General features: G+C 38.5%; 2 protein-coding genes across 3 annotated transcripts in view; one reads left to right on the top strand and one right to left on the bottom strand.

Moving 5' to 3' along the window:
* LOC121424754 overlaps window positions 1–26,287 on the bottom strand; it is a 50,252-nt gene that overhangs the window by 6,110 nt on the left and 17,855 nt on the right. Inside the window, exons 6-10 of one of the 2 annotated variants that reach the window (XM_041620519.1) lie at window positions 16,077–16,623; window positions 15,354–15,614; window positions 14,238–14,316; window positions 13,473–13,834; window positions 12,333–12,524 (exon numbers count right to left, since the gene is read on the bottom strand). In XM_041620519.1, the coding sequence (XP_041476453.1) occupies window positions 12,350–12,524; window positions 13,473–13,834; window positions 14,238–14,316; window positions 15,354–15,614; window positions 16,077–16,623 (1,424 nt within the window). In that variant the 3' untranslated portion in view covers window positions 12,333–12,349. The remainder of the gene's footprint in view (window positions 1–12,332; window positions 12,525–13,472; window positions 13,835–14,237; window positions 14,317–15,353; window positions 15,615–16,076; window positions 16,624–26,287) is intronic. The other variant, XM_041620520.1, reaches the window with a different exon arrangement.
* Window positions 4,424–5,386, top strand: LOC121425311 (uncharacterized protein K02A2.6-like). Its single transcript, XM_041621339.1, has one exon. It carries the CDS (start codon window positions 4,424–4,426, stop codon window positions 5,384–5,386), a length of 963 nt encoding a protein of 320 aa, XP_041477273.1.

Genomic DNA, 26,287 nt, shown 5'->3' with positions numbered 1-26,287 from the left:
GAGCTACTTTGTCATCATTGAAAAAGCAGTGTACAAGGAGTGTTGTGAAGAATGCAAAGGACCTGAGGATTTGGTAGTCAAGCTGTTGGATAAGGTAATGAATCCGAACAAGCTAGAGAGGAACTTCTATGGTGGTGAGGTGTACAACGGACAGCTGAACACCATGGAAGCAGTTTCAGAAAGAGGTCCGAATAGAGGTCAACAACAGGTGGCGGAGGATTGCGTACAAGCTGAAGACTGGAAGACAGATATTGACATTCTCTACCCTTCCTATTATATCACTTGGACGATTTTGTTTTATTTAGATTTACCATTTGACTGGATTCTACATTCTTTCTATGCATTTGGTTGTGGTTTATATTGCTCTTCATTTTACTTATTGGTTATTTCATATTTTGATTTTGATTGATTCAATCTTGTGTCTTTTTTAAAAATATTTTGTGCTTTGTCAATACTGAATACATTTAATCCTCTAAATGTATTTGAATGTATATGCTGACAAATAACTTTTAGCATTTTATTGATAATTGCTTGTGTGTGAATTTTTATATACATCAAATTTGAATTACAGGACTTTACCAAATTACTCATAGTTGCATTTATAATATACATTGTTTTATTTTGCGCACTTGTTTTTGTTGTTGTAAAAGGGTAAACGTATATATGCATGTAAGAGTGTGTTCAATGATGTTTGGGAAAGATGGATCCTGTTTTGCCTGTGCTTATATGTTGATTGTTGTATAATGTAGCCCTCTGCGGTAAAAGCTATGTAGCTTCGTCTGTTGTATTGTGTTCAATAAAATGGTCCCTGTTGCCAGCCATAACGTCAACTAAGTTCGTCTGTTGTTCTCATTTCATGGCGTGGTGGCAGCGGCGAGACGATAGCCATGTTCAATGATGTCTACAGATGGGATCTCTCCCAAATGTTGTTATTATTTCCAAATATTTGCCAGATGGGCATCCGGCAAATCCTTTGCCATGGACAGAGCTGCCAACCTGAACAAGAACATTTCAGTATTTTTAAAGCTGAAAATCAGTATTTTGGCGAGGAAATCAGTATTTTCAAAGAAATACCATAGGACAACTCATGAAAATGAAACTTGAGAAATCAGTATTGTTACAATATCTGCATGTTTATGAGATTTGAGGAGCATGTAATGATCCTACCAAAAGAGGGCGCTACAAAACATTTATTACTTATTAAATGCTACTCTCTCGACTATACAGAAGCTGTGTAATTCTGTTTGATTCTGACTCATAATATAACTTGAAACATGATGGCAGAGGTGAAAAGTTACATATTTCCGTAAAACAGTTATTATTCTACTCCCTGAACTCTATTATGCATCTGCAAACTGTGATTTGACCTGGATTTCGCCAGCTTTCTGAGAGTCATTCCTGCATGTGTCCCACATATGTAAGTCTGTGTACTGTTTTCTACATTCAGTATCGCAATTGGTGTGAATGTGAACTACCATTCTGACTTACTGTTACTACTGTTGATTGCATGATGACTGATGATAATCATAGTAATGGGTCTCCTTCCGAGCTTCAGCATGGAGCTACTTTTGCTAAGCCTTCCATTCAACCCCCTGGGCATTTTCATGCGTCTGCTGGAAATAATGTCGCAGAGGAGTGGAAAATGTGGAGCCAGCAATGGGAAAATTACTCAATTCTCACAAATCTCTCTCAACAACCTGATCGTTATCAGACTGCCCTTCTCCTTCATAGTGTTGGACCGGAATGTCTTCGCATCTACAATGGCATGAAATTTGCTACTGAGGCTGATAGCTTCAAATGTTCTGTGATTATGGACAAGTTTAACACACATTTCCTTGGGAGAGCAGGGAATTCTTTGAGAGATTTAAATTCAACCAGCGCAATCAAGAGAGTGGTGAATCCATTGAGCAGTATGTCACGGTTCTTTGTATGATGAGCAAAACGTGTGGATTCTGTGACTGTATGAAAGACAAGCTGCTTGTTGATCGTGTCCTACTCGGTGTGCGTGATGATCGTATGAGAGAACTACTCATTTCCTGATCTGACCTTGACCTCACAACTGCTATAGACGTGTGTAAAACTGTAGAGGCTACATCTGTCCAAATGAAAGCTCTGAGTCAAAAGAATGAAGACATACATAAGGTTGGACAGAAACATTTCCCTAAGTCTGGAAGAAAAAAGAATAGCATGCAGAAACCAAAGGGGAAAGATCTGCAGAAAGGTAAATCAGAGGTTAAGAAGTGCAAGTTCTGTAACAGAGTTCATGAGATGAAAAAAAGAGTCCTGTCCAGCATGGGAACAAAAGTGCAAAGCTTGCTGTAAGCCTAATCACTTCAAGGGATCTTCAGTGTGCAAGACCAGGAATGTTCACCATGTCGGAGATGATGACTACTCATCCTCAGCTGAAAGCATTAGTTTTGTGCAAATTAATGCAGTGGATATGGACAAAGAGCCAATTATCTGTAACATGCTTATCAACAATCAGAGGGTACCGTTCCAACTGGACTCGGGTGCAACAGTGAATCTTCTACCACAAAAGTATCTAAACAAGGAGGATGTAGTTCAGAATGCAAACATCCGTCTATCTATGTGGAATAAAGCTACTACTCAGGCTATTGGCAAGTGTAAGGTGATAACCAGAAATCCTGCTAATGGCAAGAAATACAAAGTTGAATACATTGTAGTAAAGGAAGATCTACCTCCACTGTTGAGCAAAACAGCAGGGGAAAAGATGCAGCTCATTACTGTTAATTATGATTCCCTTGAGCTAGTACGCAACATAGTTCCTGAGGACATTGCTGAGATAATACCTGACAAGTATCCTGATGTGTTCTCGTCTTCTTCAATTGGCACTCTGCCTGGAAGTCCTGTTCATCTGACAGTTACGGATGATGCAATGCCTACTGTCTGCCCAGCTAGAATCATCCCTGAATCCTTGAAAGGCAAAGTAAAGGATGCACTTGATGATCTTCAGACAAAAGACATCATCGAAGAAGTCAGCTCTCCAACTGATTGGGTAAATCAGATGGCTGTGGTGCAGAAAAAATCTGGTAAAGTACGTGTTTGTCTAGACCCCAGACCTCTCAACATCGTGCTTAAGAGGGAGCACTATCCCTTACCTGTCTTAGATGATATTCTACCTCAGCTTTCAGACGCTACAGTCTTTTCAATCTGTGACTTGAAAGACGGATACCTTCACTGCAAGTTAGATGAAGAGTCTAGTTTACTGACGACTTTTTCCACACCCTGGGGAAGGTACAGATGGAAACGTCTTCCATTTGGTTTGAAAGTCAGTAGTGAAATCTTCCAAAAGAGGCTTCACCAAGCACTTGATGGTCTTTCTGGAGTCCGCTACGTGGCCGATGACATCATCATCTGGGGCAACACTGATGCTGAGCATGATGCCCGACTACACTGTCTACTGAAGAGATGTCAAGCTGTTGGCATTGTGTTGAACAAGAAGAAATGCCAGTTCCGACTGAAGGAAATCTCATTCCTTGGCCACATTGTATCCAACTCTGGACTCAAACCTGATCCATCAAAGATCGAAGCTATCCTGAACATGACTGATCCTTCCTGCAAAGATGACATCCATCGCTTGCGTGGCATGGTAAACTACCTATCCAGATACCTACCTAAGTTATCAGATGTGATGAAACCTCTCAATGACTTGACGCATAACAACTCAGCGTGGACTTGGGACTCCAACCACGACAAAGCTTTCAAGGTGTTGAAAGAGATGCTAGTGCAAGCACCTGTGTTGGCCTTCTACGATCATAGCAAACCGCTAGAAATTCAGACTGATGCCAGCTCCACAGGTGTAGGTGCGGTTATGCTACAAGATGGTAGACCGATAGCCTATGCTAGCACAATGCTGAGTGATGCCGAATCCAGATACTCTGTCATTGAGAAAGAAATGCTTGGTATTGTATTTGCACTGGAGAAATGGAATCAATACACCTATGGCCGTGAAATAACTGTGTTCACTGACCACAAACCTCTTGAAAGTATCTGCAAGAAACACCTGGATAGAGCTCCAAAGCGTCTGCAAGGGTTACTCCTACGAGCTCTTGCATATGACATACAAGTGAGATATCTCAAGGGCAAGGACAATGTTCTGGCTGATGCTCTTAGCCGTGCTTCTCTTCCCTATGAGAGTGGACAACATGATCTAGAAGTGGTGAATGCTGTTAACCACTTGGCACTCCCTGATGACAAGATAGCAGAGATAAAGAGACAGACTGCCAATGACCCAACTCTCTGCCAAATCAAAGAAACCATTCTTGAAGGGTGGCCAGACCACAAGTAACAACTTCCTCAGTCACTCACCCCATACTTTGGTTTCAGAGATGAACTTTCTGTCAGTGATGATCTAATCTTCAAAGGTGAACGACTTGTAGTCCCAAAACAAGTCAGGCACAAGATGAAAGAGGAGTTACATCGTGGTCACAATGGTGTCGAGTCAACTTTGAGGAGAGCTCGTGATCATCTCTACTGGCCAGGCATGAGTAAAGAAATCAAGGAATTTATTCAAACGTGTGCCACATGCCAAGAAAACTCTATCTCACAGCCTCCCCAGCCTTTAATGCCTCATCAGATTATTGGAAGACCATGGGCCAAGGTTGGAATTGATCTCTTCCATCATGGTCATGACAATTATCTGCTCATGGTCTGTTATTACTCCAATTTCTTTGAAATGGAAAAGCTACAGAGGACAACTGCCCCTGCAGTCATCAAGAAGCTGAAACACCATTTTGGGAGATATGGAGTACCTGAAATCATCGTATCAGACAACGGTCCTTCTTTCTCCTCTAGAGAATTTGCTGAATTTGCAAAAAAGCTTGGAGTTGAGCACAATACCATCTCTCCATACAACAGCAAAGCTAATGGCAAAGCAGAGTCTGCTGTCAAGACTGCAAAAAGACTACTTACAAGATGCAAGGATACTGGTGATGATGTTGATCTAGCCTTACTCAACATTCGCAACACCCCTACACAAGGTATCCAGAGTAGTCCAGTCCAAAGATTCATGGGTCGTCGGACTCGTACTCTCATCCCCACTTCAACTCGGTTGCTTGCACCTGATCGCAACCCACAGGCTGATCTTGAGAAACTGAAAGAAAGCCAGAAACGTCAAGCAAAGTATTTCAACAGAGATACAAGAAAGTTGAAAGATCTCTCACCAGGAGCAGTAGTAAGAGTCAAGCCATTCAACAATGACAAGAAGTGGAAGAAAGCAGTTATCCTTAAGAAACTGGATGACCGTTCCTATGAAGTTCGCTGTGAGGGCCAGGTTCTCAGAAGGAACAGAGAACACCTCAGAGCCACATCTGAACCACAAGATGTACGACACTGGGCCTGCTCTTTTCAACTGGAGACGTTCTGATGGTAATCCTCAACCTGATGTACCAACTACTGAGCACCATACTTCCCATACTAGGACCCAGATATCCCAGACCGCGGATATTAACAGTCCGGAGAAGTCGCGTGATCCAAACTTGAATACCTCAGAAACGGAACCAATCAACCCAGCTTCCCTGAGACGATCTAGACGTCAGCGACGCGAACCGCTTAAGATGAGGGATTTTGTTACGTTTTGAACATTTAAACCGAAGAAGAAAAGAGAGTGAATGCTGAAATTTTATACCCAAACTGAACACTAACATTTCTTAAACAACTTTTTTTTGTTTTTAACTCAAGCAAATTTTGAAGTCAGAACTGAAGCAACAAACAACTCATTTATCAACTCATCTTTCTGGACTTTTTATTTTGTGAAATCAACCTGGACAATTTAACCTGGACTTTTAAAAACATTTTTGTTCGCAACTGGAAGAACTGTTTTGAACTCAATTATAATTATTTTTGTGCAACTTCAGAAATGTGAAAGTCTCATAAACTGGTATTTTGGAAACATTTTACATACATTTAATTGTTTGGATTAAAATTGATATTTTTCAATTATATACATTCTTTCTAGCACAAAGCTCAAAGGGAGGATGTTACAATATTTGCATGTTTATGAGATTTGAGGAGAATGTAATGATCCTGCCAAAAGAGGGCGCTACAAAACGTTTAGTACTCATTAAATGCTACTCTCTCGACTATACAGAAGCTGTGTAATTCTGTTTGATTCTGACTCATAATATAACTTGAAACAAGTATTTTGCATGAAACCAACAGAATTCTTCTCATTTTTCAGTACTAAATACGGAAAATCAGTACTACTTGGCAGCTCTGCGTGGATGATTTGGAGTTCGGCAGTATCCCCTTCGTGGTCGGTCCCATTCACTGGTTTCCGTGTTGTGAGGGCTAACGCAGCAGCTCCAACTTCGTGGCCGACGTAATGAGAGATCGACACAGTGATCTCATTCCCCAACCCCCTTCACGTGAGTGACTTGAAGTCGAAGTTTGTCAACGTTACACACTCTGTCTAGCTGTTCCTGTTTGTATATTGTACTGTGCCCACTAGTTTCTTCATCAACCACCAGTCGTGGATACCTAGGCTTTGTCCAAGTAAATATATAGGGCGAGATGTGTATATGATGCTGTGGCCGGGTGTACACCACTCGGACATGTATGCGAGCAGCTACCCGACTCTGGCAGTACCCGTCTGATCTGACGTGTGGCAGCAGTACTGTTATCTTCATGTTCCTTGTATCCAGTGTACTTCTTTATTGATGCACTCGCCAAGTTTCATCACCCACCAGATGCAGTCTACGTGACGTGCCACCGGTCCAAGTAAATATAGGGTGAGATGTATATGCAGGCGATACATGTAGCTTGTTCATTATTTTACATTTTATGAATTGTCCTGAAGCTACAATGCATACATTATTATTCAGGACCTCTTGGTTATGCATTTCGTACTTGCTTAAATGTTACATGTACATGTACCTTTTTTCAGTGAGAGTTGGTACCGGGCAAGTAACACTTATTAGTAACAATTTTCTCTGTCTCTCTTTTTTTATAGAAGTGCCACATATATGTTACATACATTATTTGGCAAATAAAGATGATATACATTTAATATGGAGAGGGTGATATATTTAGGGCATTTTGTATTTTGATTTTACTGGGTGTATGTTTGTGTGTGTGTTTGGATATTTAGGTTGATGGTTCCCTTTGAGGTCTTGATGAATGACAGTGGGACGGAAAGGAAAGCAAGAATTGTTGAGGAATCACAAGTGAATGTTGATATGAAGAATTTGCCCTGCTATGTCAAGGTGGACGTGCGCCATGAAGGGTTGATTGACATTGTTGCGAAGATGGAAGAGGTGATGCGACACTCAAAGACATAGTTTCAACACTGAAAGGGAAGAATTTTCTTTCAGAGAATGGACTTGAGGCACTGGACAAGACATGCAACATTTCAAATGAATTTATGAAGAGAATTGTGAGGAGAGGGTGATATATTTAGGGCATTTTGTATTTTGATTTTACTGGGTGTATGTTTGTGTGTGTGTTTGGATATTTAGGTTGATGGTTCCCTTTGAGGTCTTGATGAATGACAGTGGGACGGAAAGGAAAGCAAGAATTGTTGAGGAATCACAAGTGAATGTTGATATGAAGAATTTGCCCTGCTATGTCAAGGTGGACGTGCGCCATGAAGGGTTGATTGACATTGTTGCGAAGATGGAAGAGGTGATGCGACACTCAAAGACATAGTTTCAACACTGAAAGGGAAGAATTTTCTTTCAGAGAATGGACTTGAGGCACTGGACAAGACATGCAACATTTCAAATGAACTTATGAAGAGAATTGTGAGGAGAGGGTGATATATTTAGGGCATTTTGTATTTTGATTTTACTGGGTGTATGTTTGTGTGTGTGTTTGGATATTTAGGTTGATGGTTCCGTTTGAGGTCTTGATGAATGACAGTGGGACGGAAAGGAAAGCAAGAATTGTTGAGGAATCACAAGTGAATGTTGATATGAAGAATTTGCCCTGCTATGTCAAGGTGGACGTACGCCATGAAGGGTTGATTGACATTGTTGCGAAGATGGAAGAGGTGATGCGACACTCAAAGACTTAGTTTCAACACTGAAAGGGAAGAATTTTTTTTCAGAGAATGGACTTGAGGCACTGGACAAGGCATGCAACATTTCAAATGAACTTATGAAGAGAATTGTGAGGAGAGGGTGATATATTTAGGGCATTTTGTATTTTGATTTTACTGGGTGTATGTTTGTGTGTGTGTTTGGATATTTAGGTTGATGGTTCCCTTTGAGGTCTTGATGAATGACAGTGGGACGGAAAGGAAAGCAAGAATTGTTGAGGAATCACAAGTGAATGTTGATATGAAGAATTTGCCCTGCTATGTCAAGGTGGACGTGCGCCATGAAGGGTTGATTGACATTGTTGCGAAGATGGAAGAGGTGATGCGACACTCAAAGACATAGTTTCAACACTGAAAGGGAAGAATTTTCTTTCAGAGAATGGACTTGAGGCACTGGACAAGACATGCAACATTTCGAATGAACTTGTGAAGAGAATTGTGAGGAGAGGGTGATATATTTAGGGCATTTTGTATTTTGATTTTACTGGGTGTATGTTTGTGTGTGTGTTTGGATATTTAGGTTGATGGTTCCCTTTGAGGTCTTGATGAATGACAGTGGGACGGAAAGGAAAGCAAGAATTGTTGAGGAATCACAAGTGAATGTTGATATGAAGAATTTGCCCTGCTATGTCAAGGTGGACGTGCGCCATGAAGGGTTGATTGACATTGTTGCGAAGATGGAAGAGGTGATGCGACACTCAAAGACATAGTTTCAACACTGAAAGGGAAGAATTTTCTTTCAGAGAATGGACTTGAGGCACTGGACAAGACATGCAACATTTCAAATGAACTTATGAAGAGAATTGTGAGGAGAGGGTGATATATTTAGGGCATTTTGTATTTTGATTTTACTGGGTGTATGTTTGTGTGTGTGTTTGGATATTTAGGTTGATGGTTCCCTTTGAGGTCTTGATGAATGACAGTGGGACGGAAAGGAAAGCAAGAATTGTTGAGGAATCACAAGTGAATGTTGATATGAAGAATTTGCCCTGCTATGTCAAGGTGGATGTGCGCCATGAAGGGTTGATTGACATTGTTGCGAAGATGGAAGAGGTGATGCGACACTCAAAGACATAGTTTCAACACTGAAAGGGAAGAATTTTCTTTCAGAGAATGGACTTGAGGCACTGGACAAGACATGCAACATTTCAAATGAACTTATGAAGAGAATTGTGAGGAGAGGGTGATATATTTAGGGCATTTTGTATTTTGATTTTACTGGGTGTATGTTTGTGTGTGTGTTTGGATATTTAGGTTGATGGTTCCGTTTGAGGTCTTGATGAATGACAGTGGGACGGAAAGGAAAGCAAGAATTGTTGAGGAATCACAAGTGAATGTTGATATGAAGAATTTGCCCTGCTATGTCAAGGTGGACGTGCGCCATGAAGGGTTGATTGACATTGTTGCGAAGATGGAAGAGGTGATGCGACACTCAAAGACATAGTTTCAACACTGAAAGGGAAGAATTTTCTTTCAGAGAATGGACTTGAGGCACTGGACAAGACATGCAACATTTCAAATGAACTTATGAAGAGAATTGTGAGGAGAGGGTGATATATTTAGGGCATTTTGTATTTTGATTTTACTGGGTGTATGTTTGTGTGTGTGTTTGGATATTTAGGTTGATGGTTCCCTTTGAGGTCTTGATGAATGACAGTGGGACGGAAAGGAAAGCAAGAATTGTTGAGGAATCACAAGTGAATGTTGATATGAAGAATTTGCCCTGCTATGTCAAGGTGGACGTGCGCCATGAAGGGTTGATTGACATTGTTGCGAAGATGGAAGAGGTGATGCGACACTCAAAGACTTAGTTTCAACACTGAAAGGGAAGAATTTTTTTTCAGAGAATGGACTTGAGGCACTGGACAAGACATGCAACATTTCAAATGAACTTATGAAGAGAATTGTGAGGAGAGGGTGATATATTTAGGGCATTTTGTATTTTGATTTTACTGGGTGTATGTTTGTGTGTGTGTTTGGATATTTAGGTTGATGGTTCCCTTTGAGGTCTTGATGAATGACAGTGGGACGGAAAGGAAAGCAAGAATTGTTGAGGAATCACAAGTGAATGTTGATATGAAGAATTTGCCCTGCTATGTCAAGGTGGACGTGCGCCATGAAGGGTTGATTGACATTGTTGCGAAGATGGAAGAGGTGATGCGACACTCAAAGACATAGTTTCAACACTGAAAGGGAAGAATTTTCTTTCAGAGAATGGACTTGAGGCACTGGACAAGACATGCAACATTTCGAATGAACTTATGAAGAGAATTGTGAGGAGAAGGTGTGACAAGCCATCAGGGGAGAAACATCCACCTGCTCTTCGTGCATTTGCCATCAACCTTAACTTATATTCTGCCAAGGCTTATAGCTACGTTCGGAAGACATTTGATTTGCAACTACCCCATCCTTCAGCTATCCGAAATTGGTAGTGTTGTGGATGGCCAGCCAGGATTCAGGAGTCACCGATGAGGCTTTTTGCAGCCTTGCCCTGAGAGTTAATGAGGCCAAAGATGCTGGTCGGGAACTAGTTTGCAGTCTAATGTTGGACAAATTGGCAATCAAGAAGCATGTCCAATGGGATGGTAAGAAATTTCATGGGTACGTGGATATTGGAGTGGAAAGTGAGGATGACGGTACTCCTTTAGCATCAGAAGCATTGGTATTCATGGTTGTAGCCTTGAATGCCCCTTGGAAATTGCCTATTGGCTACTTCCTCATACAGAGTATGACTGGCAAGGAGCGAGCAAACCTAGTGGAGCAGGGTCTTAACAAACTTGCTGACATTGGTGTATGGATTGTATCCTTAACCTGCGATGGACCTTCCTGTCACATTACCATGCTGGAGACTCTTGGTGCAAGAATGAAAGTTCCTGATCTTCAGCCTTCATTCCCTCATCCACAGGATGCAACACGTCGGGTTAGTGTCTTCCTAGACATATGCCATATGATCAAGTTAATGAGGAACACACTCATGTACCAACATGAAGCCAATCATGTACAAACATATTTCTATATGCACAATGTACTGGGACCTGGTAATTCATGTAGTTTAAAAAAAGGTGATAAAATATTTGACAAGATGCAGTGGTCTTGTTGTGCAATTTTTGACACGTGGAATATTTCATACTGACCAGGATATGCATATAACTGGTATGTGAAAATAAGCGAAATGTAAAGTGCCACAGCTTTTTAAATGCAATTACCATTGCTATGCTTTTCTGATTTGTGCTCTAATTTGTATTAGTAAACTTGTTAGAGTTGATTTGGTTTTGTATATATGAAAGCATACATGTCGTGCAACATTCATGCTCTTCCAAATAAAATTTCATAAGAATTCAAATTCTATTGTGCCCATTTTTATATACACTGTACTTAGTAGACATTTCATGGCTGAGCACACGAGGGTCCAACTTTGAAGGCTTCATTTAAAAGTAACAACCTTCTTGTCCTCAAACTTCTATTCAATTTTTCACCCTGAATGTGTGATTGAACAGTATGAGAGGGAGGGAAGGGAATATTTACTCAAAATTTTTATAGAGAAATTTGAAATGAGAAAGGTAAATGGTAAAGATGGAGAGAGAAAAAAAAACAGACAATCAATTCGACGAGATGGAAAGAAGAGGAAGATCAAAGAGAAAGAGAGAGACAGAGAGAAAGGGGGAAATGACGAGGGATGAGAAAGAGGTGAGGAGAAAAGGCGAGATGAGAGGGAGATAAAAGAGGGCTCAATATAAGGTAGATGGGATATACAAGAGGAAATAAAAGAGAGATATAAGGGGATAGAGAGAAAGGGAAGGTAAGAGAGAGAGAGAGATGAGAAAGAAGAAATGAAAGAGAAAGGAAAAATAATAAAGAGGGAGATCGAGATGATAAAGGGGAGAAATAAGAGAGGAGCGTGAAAGTAGAAATGGAAGAAATAGAAGGGGATGGGGACGTATTTCCATTTCGGTGGTGACATCACACATCTTTGTTGCACAGCCAATATGAGGATCTCCATAGCATTAATGATCACAATATTCAAATGCTCATAACTTCCTCATTATTTGTCCGATTTTTCTCAAACTTTCGTTGATCTGTTTCTTTGATTTTTCTGTTTTCACTAAAGCTATCTTGTTCCAAAGGTTTCATTCTCCTTCAAGCACAGGTTGCTAAAAAAATACCCTTTACTGATCCCTGCAAAAGACATGTGATAACAAATTTTTAAATGTTTGGGACATTTTGGAGTATAAAACAATACAATACAAAAGAAAATAAAATGTAAAACATCAGTTACATTTCTTACACTCCTCTTCAAAATATTTCATCCAAGAAGGAGAAGTCTTGAATCTGTGGTTTGTTGTCTCTTGACTTTTCTCTGATTTGAGGATTCCTTGTTGATGATTTACTAATGGTATCTGGTTGGTAGGACTCCTCCTCCTCCTCATCTGACCAAAGCATTGTGGACGACGTAGAGAAAGGTGACCTCCTACGTCATGAGAAAAGGAAATAAATAATAACAATAGTAACATAGTAAATTAAGAGGCTTTAAAAAAAATAATAACAATAGTAACGTCTTTCAGCTCTTGACAAATGCTCTCCCAGCAGGCCCTGCATATCCCTCTCAATTCTAAAATGTTGATTTTGCTAGAAAAAAAGAGGGTCCCAATTTTTAATATCTTTAGTTTTCACTTCTGGCTATGCATGTCAAAAGTCTCCCTCTTCTGTCTTACATTGCCCCAAATCTGATAACATGACCCATCATTTTAAAAATGGTCAAAACTGAAAATAACTTTTTAAAATAAAGCCGTTCCTGACACAAGTAAATATTTTTTGTTAATAATATTTCCTTAGGGTCATGAAATGGTATTGAAAATGTTGTGAGGTAACATCGTAATGTGAGAGGACCCTGAAATGACTGTATTTGACCGGTGTGTTGGCTCAGTTGTAGAGCGTCCATCTCACAACCGGGAGGTTGGGGGTTCAAACCCCGGCCACATCAGACCAAAAGACGTTAAAAGATAGTAGTTGCTGCTACTCTGTTTGGCGTTCAACGATTAAAGGGATAGAGCATCGTCGATCTGGCGCTGCACAGCGGCTGCCGGGCCCACAATCAGTTGGGCAAAACAAATTTTCAGAGTATTTCATTCCATGTCTATTTCCAACAATCAATCATGGATTTTCACCATTTTTTTTTTTTTCATTTTTCACAGTAGTATCTCTCTCCCTTGGTCCTTTAACTCAAAGCTCAACATCAACAACTGAATGTACAAATAATTTTCATGATCGAGTTTACATTGTGATCAATGCAATCAATCATGACAATTTGTTCTACAAGCAATTTCTTAAGTTCTGTGTTATGCAGCCAGCCATGAGGCCTTACATTAACATCATGTCAAAACTTCCATTACATCTATTACTAGTTTCATCAACATACACTGTCTTCTTTTTCGGTGGTGGCTTCCTGTGTCTTCTCTCTTCCACGAAGAGATCCGTGATGATGCTGGCGACCCCATCATCTCGACTGCCATCGCCACTTCCTGGTTTCGCTTTCCTCCTATCCCGGTCATCACCATCCTCTCCCAAAACTCCCCTATCCTCATCTCCCGGAAGAGATGTCTTCCGTCTACTTCCTTCAGCTGTTCCCTGGTCCGAGTCTCTGTCCACCATCTCAACATTCTCATCTTCATCAGACTGCCCCGACCTTTCATCTTCTAGGGCATCATCCACAATCCCACCTGCATCATCGGGTTCGGTTGGATCTGAGAGAAATTGTGAACTTCCATCGCTGCCTCCATCCTACAAGAAATTAGGCAAAGGTACAGGGTATCATCAACATCTCCAAATTGGTTTGATTTGAGATACGCCAAGCTCCCAAAGGATTTGAGAGTCTCTGAGCTAGAATCACTCATAAAAAACATTATACAAAGAGACAGGACATTAAAAATCTGCATCATTTTCATAGGATTTAAGAGAGATCTTGAGCCTCCATCCTACATCATCCATAACCAAGTCAAGTTTGGCTGGATTAAAGATACTTTCAGCTTTCAATGGATTAGTGAAATACCCCAACTGTTATATTTTTTCTTCAAAAATTTACACACAATACCCTGTTCCAACAGGACTAGAATTTTCTAGTCAATTCTTATAGGATATATTCTTATTCCATTGTTAACAGGAAAGAAGATCCCAAAAGCCATACCTGATTAAGAAACATCAGTGCTACATCTCTGAGCTCTGCTACTGTCATACAATAAATGGTTTTAGGCAATCCATCGTATCTGAAATAAACGTGATTTTTAAAGGGAACCAGAATTATCATCTTTAATTTTGTTTGTGGGATCATTTATAATTCATGAAATGTTCATGTGAGGGAATGAAATCTTTCTCCTTATGTTGACATATCTAACTAAACAAAGCAGGCCGGAGATAGAACAGTCACTGTTGCACCCTCAATGGAATGGAACAAAATCCTCATACAATCCCCAATCCTCAATCCCCAACAATTTAATCATTCAATAAGTGCCTTAAAACTTTGTTTTTGTTTTAGGCAATTGCCTTCAATATGTTTGTCATTGTGCATTTGCTTTTTGTATGTATGTTGCTCCCTCAAGGCGACAGGCGACCACACACCTTACGATTGGTCTGCAACTCAATTTTGGAATAAAATGTAGTAGAATTTGATGCTAATATTGAGACTTTAAATATCTTACTGTGTAATATTCGAAATCATTGTACGAATACTTATTTTCAAATCTGTGACTATGCTATCAATCATCCTTCTTAGAATGAAAGCAAATTTAATATCTAGTCGTGATGACGTCATAGCAGTCGTACGATTGGCTATGATTTGAAACTAATTTGGCCTTTACTCCAAAATAAAGGCTTGCAATCTTTCAAAATGGTTATATTAGTATTCTTTTAATTGGTAATATAAATAAGTAAATAAAATGATATGTTCAATTCACATTTCCAGAAAATCAGCAAAATGCGATTTGTTCCAAAATCAAATCTTGAACAGTTGTAAGGTGTGTGGTGGCGTCATTGACATCATTTACCTTCCTTTTCTCACAATAACAAAAAAAAATGTCAACATATTTACCTATATCAACAAGACAGCCTTCATAATCTATTTTTGTACACATCAATCATTTTCCACTTCCCACACTTGAAAAACAAAAGATACTGACTCAAAACCAACTGATGATAGGTCAAATTGAAATAAGGTAATAAATTTGTCAGGCTATAATTGTTTTATCGCCAGCATGACTGCTGCATTCCCTCTCTTTCAATGAAAATATAATAATTCCCAATTTACTTTTTGTTGACTGCATTTATTTGATCTTCATTTTCCTCTTCATTCTTCCTTCTCTTTGGTGTCATCCATGATGGTAGTGCTGTTCTGTGCTTCGACTCTGCTCCGTCATTCCTGCCATCTTCTCGATGACTACTAGGTTCATTGCACTTTACTGGAATTGAAGAGCGCCCTCCCTTGACTCCATCCTGCACAGATATGTCCCTCATTTTACTCCCTTCAGCTGAAATGTGGGAGGCATTGGCCATGTGCTCTTGTTGGAATCTGAAAACATAAATATTCATAAAGAGTGAGAAGGATTCTGAGATTAGTACTTAATTCAAAATTGTTAGTCAGCCTTGTGTCAGAATTAGCATTGTATAAGTAACAGTAAATTTTGTGGCATAATTAAGATCTCAGTATGTTGATTAAACATATTGTACATATACCAGTGCATGAATCTGAGAGCTTATGACTACTTCAAGATCATAACAATCACCAAACCTGCTTATCAAGATGAATAACAATTAATGGTTGGTTTGACTAATCCCAAGTTTTAATTGTACACTTCAAAATATTCAATCTTTCTGGCAATAACACAGGCTGTTTAACCAAACATCAAATCATCCAAAGAGCACCAGCATCAGCCCCGTGCTATGGCCAGTGTAATAATCAGTCAGACATCAGAACAAACTGTCAACCTCAAACTTTAAATCACTAAGAATTAATTTAAACTCATCAGCTTACCTTTTCAAGGTCTCCTTGTCCTTATAGCTGACACCCAGGATCCTTCCCCATCTCTCCTCCCCGACATGAGTTCTTACATCATCAGCGTCATCACTGATAATATCGTTCAAGTGTGGTATTACACTAGGAATCTGTTCCTCGCTCTCTAAAACATAATCAAAATCCAAAATTGACTCATGGGCAGAGCCAGAGACCCTCCCTCCTTGGCAATGCGCCAACACCTCAGGATTCCTGCAGACCGAACCGGCTGCAAACTGCTTTATTCCGGTTTGAGCAAACTCGGTAGCCCTGCTTCTTTTAGACTGGTAAATTAACACAGTTCCTGGGTGATGGATATCGATGTGGTGCAGGCGCTGCAGAAAAGAAAGGATACCAGGATTGGGGGATTTGGTGAAATTTCCACTCTGTGCAGGCTCCTTGATGATGAGATAGAAAACTGGTACACTTAGTTCTCCTGCTAGGGCCTTTGTCTTTGCTTGGATTTTTTTTAGGGTTGATTTGAAGATATCACCAGGGTCTGAATCTTGGGAGTCTTTGTCATCACATACTGTGGAGTGCAAATTCAGAAGGACCATTTCCTTAACGATTTCTTATATTCAATATTTCAAATGTTTTAAATTGCTCTCAAAACTCATCTGTTCAAAATAAGCCAGTTCGTAGTTCCTTTCTGCGCATGATCAAAAGATTCTACGCATGATCAGAAGAAGGTCATTTGTACTAAAGTGACATGGTGCTTTAAAATCTAATGAGATAAGCACCAACTTTGATGTCTTGATTATTCATATATTCTTTTGAATTGTTGTTTTCATTTACATCCACAAAAAACAACAATGCTTCCACGAACGACTGGTATTTCAGTTTGTCAAGTACATTGTGCAACATGCTAAGATATGCATTCAAAGTAGGAATGCAACAAATACCTTCATTAAGTGTTCATTGGTGTGCTATTCTAGTCACCTGGTCTATTCTATTTCTTCATCCTGCTATGTAAGGCAAGCTTACGTAATATCTTGCTTTGAAATCTGCCTATCATGATGTAAGAAATGAAAGGTCATTTGACCAAAATTGCCTATGAAGTAACTACGAACTGGTCTATTGTCTCTCAGTTGTTCCCATACTTGTCACTTCCCTCTTTGGTGCAGGGGCTGGAAAATTTGACAAGCAAAAAAAAAAAGATTATCACCCAAATATCAGGGGTGATTTGGAACAAAATACTTTTTGACAAGCAAAAAAAAAAGAAGGATATCACCAAAAAAATAAGATAATCTCAGTCTAAATACATGATTTATTTTGATTTTGAATGATGTATTATTTTCCATCATAAAAGATAAACAAGTGGAATGCCTCTGGCCATCTCACCTGCATCACGCGGTTCAATATAGCAGCAGTGCTGACTTTGAATACTATTCTAACTCGCACAAGATGTTCAGTGATACATGGTTACTCTTATTAGTCCAGTCATTTTAAATTTTCACTTGGAACAAATTGCAACAGAATTTATTCCAATGCAGAACGTTTCTTTGGGGTCCATAGAAGACCATACTAAAAGTCCCAGAAAATCCGAATAGGGGAAAGTGTTCTAATTTGCATAAACATAATGGTTAATTTTGGTCATATTCGCTCATTAAGTTTACGTAGCAGACGACGCCAGTGTATACTATGTACTCAGACCCGATTACAAATCAATTCCGACCTCGATATACTATAAACATTGACTTCCTCAAACTATCGCTGTATCATAAATATCAGTAAGCAAAGATTTATACCACAAGAACATTGTTACTATTAACATTAAATACATAAATTCGATTCTGTTTGGACTGTATTAATTGTTTAACATGAAAGGGTCTAGGCACGGAAACTATCATATGCTAGTCACGTGACATTGTGCACCAAAATAATGACATTTTCTGCTTGCTCCATCTCAAAGTTCAAGAGAAAAATAAGATGTATAGCTATTAGACCTGCCACATCCTATTATACTACTATTTAACTGTATACCAAAGTAGCACTTTTTTCCGTATTTTGCCAATTTATGGGAAAAATCTGTCAATTTGGAGCCCCTGAAGAGGGAAGGGGTCGATGCGCCGTATTTTGCCAATTTATGGGAAAATCTGTCAATTTGGAGTCCCTGAAGAGGGAAGGGTCGATGCGCTGATAGACTAAACCTACTCATCTTTAAGTTTCAAATAATAAAAGTGACTTAACCATATAGCAGAAATGCCTTTTGCCCGAATGGGGGGGGGGGTCAAAAACTGCAATTTTGAGACTTTGGGAACCCCTAAGGGAGGTATAGGCTTTGCTGAGCCAGCACTTCTTTATTGTAGTTGATGGAGGAAAATCTACTTTTTTATCTCCAAGTGGTTACGAAACAATGAAAGAAGTTTGCTATAAGCAGAAACAACGTTTTGCCTTAATAGGGGCTCCAAATTGGCAGATTTTCCCCATAAATTATAAATAAAAGGAGGGGAAAATAGGCAAAAAGGGTGGGGAGACTTAGGGAACCCCTGAGGGGGTAGGCTTTGCTGAGCCAGAACTTCTTATGTAGCTGATGTAAAGGATTTTTTTTTAAATCTCCAAGTGGTTACGAAACAATGAAAGTGGTTTGCTATATATATATATACACAACAAAAAAAGTAAGTCCCCCCTAAATCAAACTGCTGTAACTTTTGAACCAAATTATTTTGAGATATGATATTTCATGGGTGGTTTTATACACTCATTAAGCAACTCCTGGGGAAAAATGAGATTGATCGGTTGAGTCATGCATGAGTAATTAAAGATTGAATTAAAAATGACCATTTTTGAAAGTCACAAGAGTCGTTTTTCAGATTGTGCACATACGAAGTTGGGCAAAAATTGTTTTTAGGTGAACTTTATAGTGTTATGCTGTTTTACTATACATCATTTAACCATTTCAGACCAAATTTTGATATCGTATGTTCATGGTTGAGTGAACACGATGTATTGAAGGGGGGGGGGGGGCTGGGGGGCTTCAGCCCCCCCCCCCCCACTTTTTTCCATAAGCAAGTACAAAAATGTTATACGATTGTGATTTTTGGCATGGTCAGCCCCCCCCCCCCCACTTTGAAAACTGCTCTGCGGCCCCTGTATTGTGACGTGTCATCATAGGGTTTTGGGGGTATTATCTTTTACAACTTGTTAGATCATGTTAAAATTTGAAAATGTTGATGGCTCCCCCGATTATAGGCCCCTCCCCCATTTAAAATTCTGGATCCACCACTGATCCGTCCATACATTCAACTGATCCTGAGAAATTGTTAGGAAAAGAATACATTTATGCAGTATAAAGAGTATTCATTCCTAAGTTTTCGAATGTGCTCGCTCAACCATGAAATGGCTAAAGTTCGGAAAGTGTTTGGTGATAGAAATGATGGATGATAAAAACAACAGCAATTAAAGACACCTTTCAAACCAAATTTGCCCCCAATATTCACTTTATTACCCTTTAAAATGAGTCTGTGACATTGAAAATACCAATTTTCCCACTTTAATGCGTGCTCACTCATCCATAAACAAACAAATCGATTTCATTTTTGCACAGAATTCTGCCCATAGGTTGATAAACATTACTGCCAAACGACATTGCTAAAGACAGTCTTGAAAAAAAGTTCCACCATATTGAATAAGGGGTTTACGTATGCTTAAACATATGCACCCATAATGTACACAAGTCTATGAGAGAGGAAGTCAAAATTTTAACAAATATGAAATGAGGGTTTGTTTCATGGACGGTTTTTGTTACTTCTGCCAACAGTTATTTCATGAAACTTCGCACATGGCTTCAGAGTAACACTATCCAAAATGTGCGCACACCAAAATAACCATTCGATTCGGTACAGAGTGGGGCCAAGGCCTTGAACTTTCTTCTCATTTGCATAATTTTCGAATATTGTGTGCTCACTGATGCATTAAACATCGGGATTTTCATAAAAATCAAATCAAATGAACTGTGCAAGGAGTTGTGTGACAGATATCCATAGTTACAAATTGCAGTTTTTCCAATAACGTAAAAAAGAGCTAATCACATTCCACATGTTCATTCAAGCGTAAATGTTTAATTTGACACCTTTGAATAATTGAAGCATGTTAATTGGTCATGAACATAACAAAAAAGTTGAGAAAAGATCATTTTCAGTTAGAAAAATGAAGCAATACTTGCCTACGATATTTGAAAATCGCATTTTTTGTTTCCAATAAATGTTCATTGAACCGTGAAACAGTGAATATTGTTGGAGATAGTCTTCCCCAAAATAACTGTCATCATATTCTAGCATTTTTTATTGAAAGAAATGTGTAAAAATCCAATTATAGCAAATTTGGACTTGAGTTTATTCAACCGTGAAATTTAGCTTAAAAAGTTGTATCGTCTTTTAGAAAGTACCCTTTCCAAGCCTTCTGACTAGTTTTCATGATGAGAATGTGGAATTAGCTCCAATACAATGGAATCAAAATCGTGATATTTTGCTTGTGACTTTTGAAAAGTGACATTTTTGCCTTCTGACGGTGCTCACTGAAGCATGACGTAAGATACATCCACAACATTTACTCATAGGGTAGCTTATAAAATTACCTACACGCTCATGTAAAAATATATCAAAAACTCGCATTGGTTCGGAAATTATTGATGTTTGTTTAGGGGGGACTTACTTTTTTTGTTGTGTATATATATAACATTCTTGCATCAATGAGGGCTCCGAATTGATAGATTTTTCCATAAATAGGCAAAATATGGAAAAGGGATGGTTGACTTCGGCAAACCCCTGAGAGGTAGGGTTTGCTGTGCCAGCACTTCTTTGTATGTAGCTGATGGAGGAAAATCTAATTTTGTTATCTCCAAGTGGTTCCAAAGAATAAAAGTGGTCTACTGCAAAGGGGGAAACGCCTTTTACCTCATTGGGGCTCCAAAATTTTACAAGAAATGGGTAAAATACGCTTAAGGGGTGGGGTGATTTCAGCAGCTCCCTAAAGGATGTAGGCTTTGATGTGCCAGCACCTCTTTATACGTAGCACATAGACAAAAGAGTACTCTTTGTTTCCAAGTGGTTTTAAAACAATAAAAGTGGCTTACACTGTAGCAGAAACATCTTTTTTGCCTCAATGAGGGCTCCGGATTTATAGATTTTTCCATAAATTGGCAAAATATGGAAAAGGGGTGATTGACTTTAGCGAACCCCGCAGGGGATAGACTTTGCTGTGCCAGCACTTCTTTAAATTTACCTGATAGAAGAAAATCTATTTTTCCATCCCCAAGTGCTTACAAAACAATTAAATCGGTTTACTGCAAAGGGGAAATGCCTATTGCCTCAATGGAGCTAAAATTTGTGCGAATTTTCCAAGAAATGAGCAAAATACAAAAAGGGGTTGGTGACTTCAGAAGACCCCTGAAAGGGTAGGCTTTGATGTGCCATCACTTCTTTATATGTAACTCAAAGAGAAAAGCCTGCTCTTTTGCCTCCAAGTGATTTCTAGACAATAAAAGTTTTTTTCTTTGTAGCAAAACACCGCGTTGTCACATTGGGGGCTCCAAAAAGCACGATATTTTTAATAGTTGAGCTACGGATAAGGGGGTAACTTTGACAAGCTATTGCGGGACTATGCTGTGATGTTCTTGAACGTAATTGCATACAGCATGCAGATCAATTAAGCATCCTCTAACTTTTTCTAAGAAATTTCATTAACATAAAAGTTACTTTCAAATGAAGAAAAAGCCCTTTGCCCACATATCAATTTAAGTAATATACACCTTTGCATCGTTAGACGTCATTGTATTTACGCGTGTTAGTCACACCAACAAAGGCGAGGCAAGACCGATTTAGTTTATTGTACTATCTTCAAATGCATCCAAGCGATCGCGTTGTAGTCGATATAAAAGGTTGACTGGACACGGAGGTTGGTTTTTGGTGTCACTTTATCGCAATATCGCATAATACATTCGGATGTATTTGCCCTTAATCTAAGCAAGTTAAGACATTAAAGGGGAATCCAACCCAAATAAAAACTTGTTTTTATAAGGAAAAGAAAAATCAGACAAGTTGATAGGTGAAAGTTTGAACAATATTCGACAAACAACAAGAAAGTTATGAATTTTTAAAAGTTGTAAATATTGGTAATCACTATACCCATGGAGACTTCAAATTGGCCGCATATGGGATGTCATAGTGATGTAAGGCAAGGACTTCTCTTCCATGTACTCCAATACATATTATGGCTAAAATGTCATTTTTCCCAAAAGTTTTATTTCAAATTATATTTTTCTTTCATGAGGACATACTATACAATATACTACCTGGGTTATATTTAGATTACTGCCCCAGGGAAATGGGTACTTAGGAGAAAACCACAAATCCCTGATAATAAAGTACATGGCCTATGGGAAAGTTGTCCTTGCCCCTTGTCATAATTTACTTACATAGTTGCCAATTTGAAATCTACATAGTATTAGTGATCTCAATTTTAAAGCGGCTATAACTTTCTTATTGCTTGTCCGATTTCTTTCAAACTTTCACCATTCTGTTTAATTCATTTTTCTCCTTCCCAACATAACATTTTATGGCCAAGGCTGGATTCCCCTTTAATACTGTTATGAAGCATATCAATTTTTTCGTTGAATATCCCCTTTCTTGTCGAATGCTGATATTTTATATTAGTTGTTGATGCTAATGTTAAAACAGAAAGATTTCAATGCACATGCAAATTTTTGACCGAAAACACGAAAATTTTGGCATAATTTCTCACATTTTTCGAAAAATAAGAACCGGACAGTCCCGGAAACGATTGCAACCGATTTTTGATATCTTAATCATAGTGAATTGCGTATTCATTTCAAGATTTTTCCATTATCTGTACAAAAAATATTAAGGATAAGGCATATCAATTAATTTTGGCAGCCATCTTGGATTTATGCAAATTAGATGCCTTTCCCCTATTAGTCTGGTCTGTTAGCGTCAAAAATGCCCTACTTGTGGACACGATGGACAAAAGCATGATTTTTTCTCCAGACCTTTGTTTATGTATAAGAATTAAGAATGGGGTATGCTCCAAAAAATCTGGCTGCAGGAACAGTGAAAAAATGGGTGAAAATGTCAGAATTTATGAGTTCAGATTTGTCTGATATATAGACTAGCGCTAGTGCAAAACTCAATAGCAGTGCATTATTTTGCATTGGATTAGTTCTTGAATTCAGACCCTTTTTGAACAGATCTTCTGTTTGTCCTCGCACCTCAATGCACCAAATATCTGAATGAAGATGCTAACCAAGCCGAAGGGTGACGGTGGAGGGGGTTGAATGTTGGTGTGTATGTACATGTTTTGGTCTTGGGGGAAAGGTGTGCAAGACACATTTTTTGCATGTGTTGGAAATTGTGTTGCCATGGTAACAGTGTATTATTGCAAAAAATAAGGTAAAAATCTTGCAGTTAGAACCACTTCCTCTGTTTTTAACCGATTCTCATGAAATTTGGCACACACATTGGTCTTGAGGTGAAGATGTCTTAGACACACTTTTGTGTGTCTTTCAGAAATCTTGTTGCCATGGTAACAACATATTATATGGTGAAAATTGGGAAAAAACTTACAATTCAAACTGCTTCATCAGTTTTCAATCAATTCTCATGAAATTTGGCACACACATTGGTATTGAAGTAAAGATGTACAAGGCACTTTTTGTGTGTGTTTCCAAAATTGTGTTGCCATGGGAACAACATATTATATGGCAAAATTTAGGTAAAAACCTTGCAATTTGAACTACATATTCAGTATTAAAAGGGAATCAAGCCTTGGTCATAATGTTGTGTGCATGGAAAAGGAGAAAAATAAGAATGATGAAAGTGTTAAAGAAATCGGACAAGCAAAATAAAGTTATGGCTGCTTTAAAATTAAGATCCCTAAGGCTACTAGTATGTAGAATTCAAATTGGCAACTGGATAAGTAAATTATGACAAGGGGTGAGGCCACAAGGACAACTTTCCCATAAGACTAGTAGTTATCATGATTTTTGGTTTTCTCCTAAATCCCTATTCCATTGGGGCCGTAATATAAACCCGGTAGTATGTTTTATGTCCTCATGAAAGAAAGATATCATTTGAAGTAAAACTTTTGAAAAAAAGAAATTTTAGCTAATTAATTATTCCAGTACATGGAAGAGTAGTTCTTGCCTTCTTACATCACAATGACATCACATATGCGGTCAATTTGAAGTCTTCATGGGTATAGTGATTACCAATGTTTATAACTTTAATATGTTCACAACTTTGTTATGGTTTGTCCGATATTGTTCAAAACTTCAAACTTTGACCTATAAACTTGGCTGATTTTTCATTTTCCTCTAAAAACAAGTGTTATTTGGGTTTGATTCCCCTTTATAACGTCATATAATAGCGCAGGGTATTAATCACCTTCAATAATATTTATAGGCTTTTTTTGGGGGGGGTGGAGAAGGTCCTTAAAAACTGACAACATAAAAATATAGAAGGTTAAAGGCCATGACCATGAGGAACTTAAACACTCTTAAAAAACACCCCTTACATTTTTTATTTGGGAGGGGGGCTTTAGAAAATTGCCACATAAAGATTAAAATGAAATTATAACGACTAAGAACTTAACCCCCCCCCCAAAAAAAAAAAGGGGGGAATCCTTTACACTTCAGCATATTAATTTAAAGCCTCAAATATTTAAAGCCTCCAATTAATCAATGTTTTATTTGAAGCATGAAGCAGGGGCTGTCACAGAAATATACTGAAAAAATAAATGAAAGAAAATATAAGGCTAAAATCTATTGTGCACATAGGTATATTTTTGATATGGTATGTTACCGAGTCATGGATATGCAAGTGAATTTCTAAAACAAGTGCAGAGATTTTTGTATATATTTATATTTCTTTAATTAGTTGCATGATTAAAGGTACACTTTAAAATATGTCAGAAAAAATATACTTAGAGACAGGAAACAGAAGGAGATGACATGGTGAAGCTCAAAATCAAGAGTGATGTGAAAGTTAAAAAGAAAGAGTAGGAACGGAATATGAATATGAATAAAAGACTGAGTAGGAGAATATAAATAAACAATGGTTAATTGGGTACTGTAAACAATTTTTTTTATCAAATCAGAATGCATTAAACTTTAAATGAATGGTCTGAAATGCAAAGGACTCTTCTTACCTTTGAAGGGGGGGGGGGGCATTTTCTACTAAAAAGTATATCAGCCCCCTATTTTTTCGGGGGGGGGTTAAGTTCCTAGTCATAATCCTTTAACTGTAATTTTTATGAGGTCATTTTTATGAGGTCAAAGAGTAATGTCTAGCTTTAAAAATGCATTGACCCCTGAGGGACAAAGGTGTAGACTGGTTTGAGCATGGGGAAGTAGAACTAAAAGTGGTATGGGAAGGGGTGCACATCTTGGGGAGGTGGAACTAAGGTTTGGAAAATCAGCTGTTGAATGTAGAAGGGGTACACATTTTGTTTTGCTTGCCAGTGTTGGAACTCCTCTGCTTCAGCGGAAGGTTTCATATTCACCCAGTGTACCTCCAGCCTATATGCCCTTAAGGGGATGCGTTTTTTAAGAGTGTTTATCATTTTTATGTTTCTAATGGCCACTGCCTTTAACCTTCTTTGATGTCAGATTTAAAGGACCAATCCTGCCCCTTCCCCCCAAACCCAGAAATATTAATGAAGCCCCCCACATTTTAATGCAGAGAAGACATTTAGAGTTTAATATGGATCTTTACCCTAAGATGAATATTTCTTCAAATTTTTATGAGCACTGACTAAAAACAGGGGAAGAAGTTTGATCCACAATAAGTTTTCCTACATTTCTGGCTATCATTTGTGGCTACCCTGGTAATGCACTCTCTGCCAAATGCAAAAGAAAACAAAGGTTCTTGCACATCTTTACCCTAAGGCCAATGTGTGAACCAAATTTCACGAGAATTGGTTCAAAACTGATGAAGTAGTTAAAATTGCAAGTTTTTACCTAAATTTGCCATATGATATTTTGTTACCATGACAACACAATTTTGGAAACACACACAAAAAGTGCCTTGTACATTTTTACTTCAATACAATGTGTGTGCCAAATTTCATGAGAATTGATTGAAAACTGATGAAGCAGTTTGAATTGTAAGTTTTTTCCCAATTTTCACCATGTAATATGTTGTTACCATGGCAACAAGATTTCTGAAAGACACACAAAA

The sequence above is a fragment of the Lytechinus variegatus genome, chromosome 12, assembly GCF_018143015.1.
Source record: "Lytechinus variegatus isolate NC3 chromosome 12, Lvar_3.0, whole genome shotgun sequence".
NCBI lineage: Eukaryota > Metazoa > Echinodermata > Echinoidea > Temnopleuroida > Toxopneustidae > Lytechinus > Lytechinus variegatus.
The sequence above is the reverse complement of the archived record's forward strand: the minus strand, read 5'-3'. Positions and strand labels throughout refer to the sequence as shown.

Coding starts and splice junctions, on each gene's coding strand:
- LOC121425311 (XM_041621339.1), top strand. CDS start 4,424: ATGAAAGAGGAGTTACATCGTGGTCACAATGGTGTCGAGTCAACTTTG.